General features: G+C 33.6%; 1 protein-coding gene across 1 annotated transcript; it reads right to left on the bottom strand.

The window, feature by feature from the left end:
• Positions 1–741: 741 nt before the first annotated feature.
• LOC143925363 (olfactory receptor 5AR1-like) lies at positions 742–3,123 on the bottom strand. Its single transcript, XM_077449930.1, has one exon. The coding sequence runs from the start codon at positions 3,079–3,081 to the stop codon at positions 2,149–2,151; it is 933 nt and encodes a 310-aa protein (XP_077306056.1). The 5' UTR covers positions 3,082–3,123; the 3' UTR covers positions 742–2,148.
• Positions 3,124–3,786: the final 663 nt, after the last annotated feature.

Genomic DNA, 3,786 nt, shown 5'->3' with positions numbered 1-3,786 from the left:
ACAGGGACTGGGCGTGACTGTAAGCGGAGCCGAGAGGAGACAAGCCTAGCCGAGTACACTCAGCTATGTGTATCTGGGCGGTTCTCAGCTCCTCTCGTCTCCACTCACAGTCCCACCCAGTCCTGCCATTGGACCTGTGTGATGTCCATCATAGGGCTGGACTAGGCGGGGCTGCGAGAGGAGCCGAGGAGCCAAGCCTAGCCGAGTACACTCGGCTTTGTGTATGTCAACGGCGCTCGCTCCTCCACTCACAGTCAGTGGAAATCGGTACCAATTTTAAATAATCAGCCTGCAATGAGGCTGGGCAAGGCTGCAAAGACACTGGGCAAGGCTGCAATGATGGACAAGGCTGCAGATGGACACTGATAAGGCTGCATTGATGAGCATTTAAATGTAAGTTTTTTTCCTTAAACTTCCCTTCTAAAAGTTTTTTTCCTTAAAATTCCCTCCTAAACTTGGGGTGCGTGTTATACGCCGGTGCGTGTTATACGCTGATAAATACGGTACTATTTTTTTTATCATCATTTGTTAAATTTGAACTCCCAGGTTTCTGATCAAATGTTTACTTTATTGTTAATTACACATAGGATAATTTATGTTATGAATAGTTGAACACAAATGATGTACAAGAAAAAGTACAGGAAAAATTGCAAACAGCCATGCTATAGAAGATATTGGTGAAAAGGGTTTTCCAACAAAAAAAAAAAAAAAGAATTCTTAAGATAATTCTAAATGTCCTTATCCTTGTCCTATGTTTAGCTATCATTAATATTCAATACAAACTAAAGAAACACATTCATGTTTATGTCTTTTTAGAGTGATAGTTAATTACCCACTTGAGGTTTACAACCTTAAAGCGGTGTTTCAGCCCTAAAAAATATTTTTGTAAAAGTCAGCAGCTGAAACAAAAGTAGCTGCTGACTTTTAATATGGAGACTTACCTTTCCAGGGTGCCCGCGATGTCGGCCGCCGAGGCTGACATGTCCCTCGGCTCTCGGGTCCCAGCGCTGCCATTCAAACTAAGGGAAACAGGCAGTGGAGCCTTGCGGCTTCACTGCCCGTTTCCTACTGCGCATGCGCGAGTCGCGCAGCGCTTTGTGAATGGGACGCGCTGTATTAGGGAACACACAGTTCCCAGAACACAGCGCACCCCATTACCCAGAAGACAGCGCGGAGGAAGAAAAGACCGAAGATCACCGAGGACCAGGAAGAAGGCAGATTAGGAAGACTGCCTAGCAACAGGGATTTCTGGACAGGTACATTTTTTTTTTTCAAATGTTTATTTTAATCTTTTTTGAAGAATATTAATGCTTTTTTTTTAAGGGTGGCCCTCCACTTTAAAGGGGTTGTAGACCCTTGTGGTTTTTCACCTTGAGGCTGGATTCACACCTATGCAGTTTTTGTGCTTTTTGCATTTTGCAGGTTTGCACTACAGTAATCGAGAGCTATGATAAGTGATGTGTCACACGTAGCCACGAACAGTTAGAATCACTCCCTAGGACACACTTAAACCCCTTCCTAGCCAGCTAGTGGTTAACCCCTTCACTGCCAGTGTCATTTTTACAGTAATCAGTGCAATTTTATAGCACTGATTGCTGCAAAAATGACAACGGTCCCAAAAATGTGTCAAAATTGTCCGCCATAATGTTGCAGTCACGATAAAAATCGCAGATCATCGCCATTACTAGTAAAAAAAAAAAAATATTAATAAAAATGCTAACTTTTGCGCAATATATGCTTATTGCAATTTTTTTACCAAAAATATGTAGAAGAATACGTATCCATTTAAACTGAGGATAAAAAAAATTTTTATATATATTTTTTGGGAATATTTATTATAGCAAAAAGTAAAAAATAATGCGCTTTTTTCAAAATTGTTGCTCTATTTTTGTTTATAGCGCAAAAAATAAAAACCGCAGAGGTGATGAAATACCACCAAAATAAAGCTCTATTTGTGGGAAAAAAAGCACGTCAATTTTTGTTTGGGAGCGACCGTGGCAATTGTCAGTTAAAGTGACGCAGTGCCGTATCGCAAAACGTGCTCTGGTCTTTGGCCAGCCAAATGGTCCGGGGCTTAAGTGGTTAAAAAAAAAGCTTTTCAAAGAATGTCCTATATCAGTCATAAAAAAATGACTTCTTTCTAGAACTCTATTTTAAAGGGAAGTTCTTCTTGAAAACAATTTGAAAGGCTTTTAAAAAATCATGGTTCCTCAGACTGTAAATGAGAGGATTAAGGAGCGGAATGATCGCTGTGTAAAAGATGGACACCACTTTGTTACCAGTAATATGGCGATCAGGACTTAAGCCAAAATAATTAAACATAAGAGATCCATAATATATAAACATCACTGTCAGGTGAGGGGTACAAGTAGAGAAAACTTTACTCCTTTTTCCCCGACCTTGAATTTTAAGAACAGCTTTAAATATATAGACATAGGACAGGATGGTGAGTATTAGAGATCCAACTGCAATGAAGCCACCCAAGAGAAAGATGAGAAGAATGTTGATGAAGATGTCACTGCAGGAGATCCGAAACAATTGTGGAAGGTCACAGAAGAAGCTTTCTATAATGTGTGATCCACAAAAGGTTAATTTGAAGGCACAAAGTGTGTGAATTAAAGACAGGGTAAAGCTGAGACACCACGCAATGGACACCAACTGTACACACACTTTCCAACTCATGATCTTTATGTAATGTAATGGCTGACAAATGGCGGTATATCGATCATAAGACATGGCAGTCAACAAAAGAATCTCACAAGTGGCAAAGGATACAAAGAAGAAGACTTGGGTCATACAAGCTGTAATGGAAATGTTTCTTCTCTTAATGTGAAGGTCAAATAACATACGTGGAACGGTTAATGTTGAATAACAGAGGTCCAAACCGGCCAGGTTCCCCAGAAAAAAATACATAGGAACATGAAGGGGAGAGTTGGTGACTATGAGGACAATGATCAGAAAATTCCAGATTAAGGTCAGAAGGTAGATGAGAAGGAAAAAAAAAAAGAAGGGTAGATGAAGAGATGGAAGGTCAGCCAGTCCAGAGAGAAAGAATTCGTTCAGTTCTGTCCGATTTTCCATTGCGATAATTTCAATTTCACTTATTTATTTATTTTTTTAAATAAAAAATACTGTAAAAATAAAATAGAAATAAATAATATATATAATAATATAATATATATATATATATATATATATATATATATATATATATATATATATATATATATATATATATATATATATATATATATATATATATATATATATATATATATATATATATATATATATATATATATATATATATTTATTTATTATATTATTATATATATATATTATATATTATATTATTAGATATATATATATATATATATATATATATATATATATATATATATATATATATATATATATATATATATATATATATATATATATATATATATATATATATATATATATATATATAAATTATTATTATTACTTGGGAAATCTATTTTTAAAGTATTTTGGACAATTCACAACTGAACTGAATTTTTTTATAATATTAAGGAAAAAAGACACATATATATATATATATATATATATATATATATATATATATATATATATATAAAGATATATATATATATATATATATATATATATATATATATATATATATATATATATATATATAAAAAGAAAGATATATATATATATATATATATATATATATATATATATATATATATATATATATATATATATATATATATATATATATATATATATATATATATA

The sequence above is a fragment of the Lithobates pipiens genome, unplaced genomic scaffold, assembly GCF_037356315.1.
Source record: "Lithobates pipiens isolate NorthernLeopardFrog02 unplaced genomic scaffold, aLitPip1_a1.2 Scaffold_22, whole genome shotgun sequence".
Taxonomy (NCBI): Eukaryota; Metazoa; Chordata; class Amphibia; order Anura; family Ranidae; genus Lithobates; species Lithobates pipiens.
The sequence above is the reverse complement of the archived record's forward strand: the minus strand, read 5'-3'. Positions and strand labels throughout refer to the sequence as shown.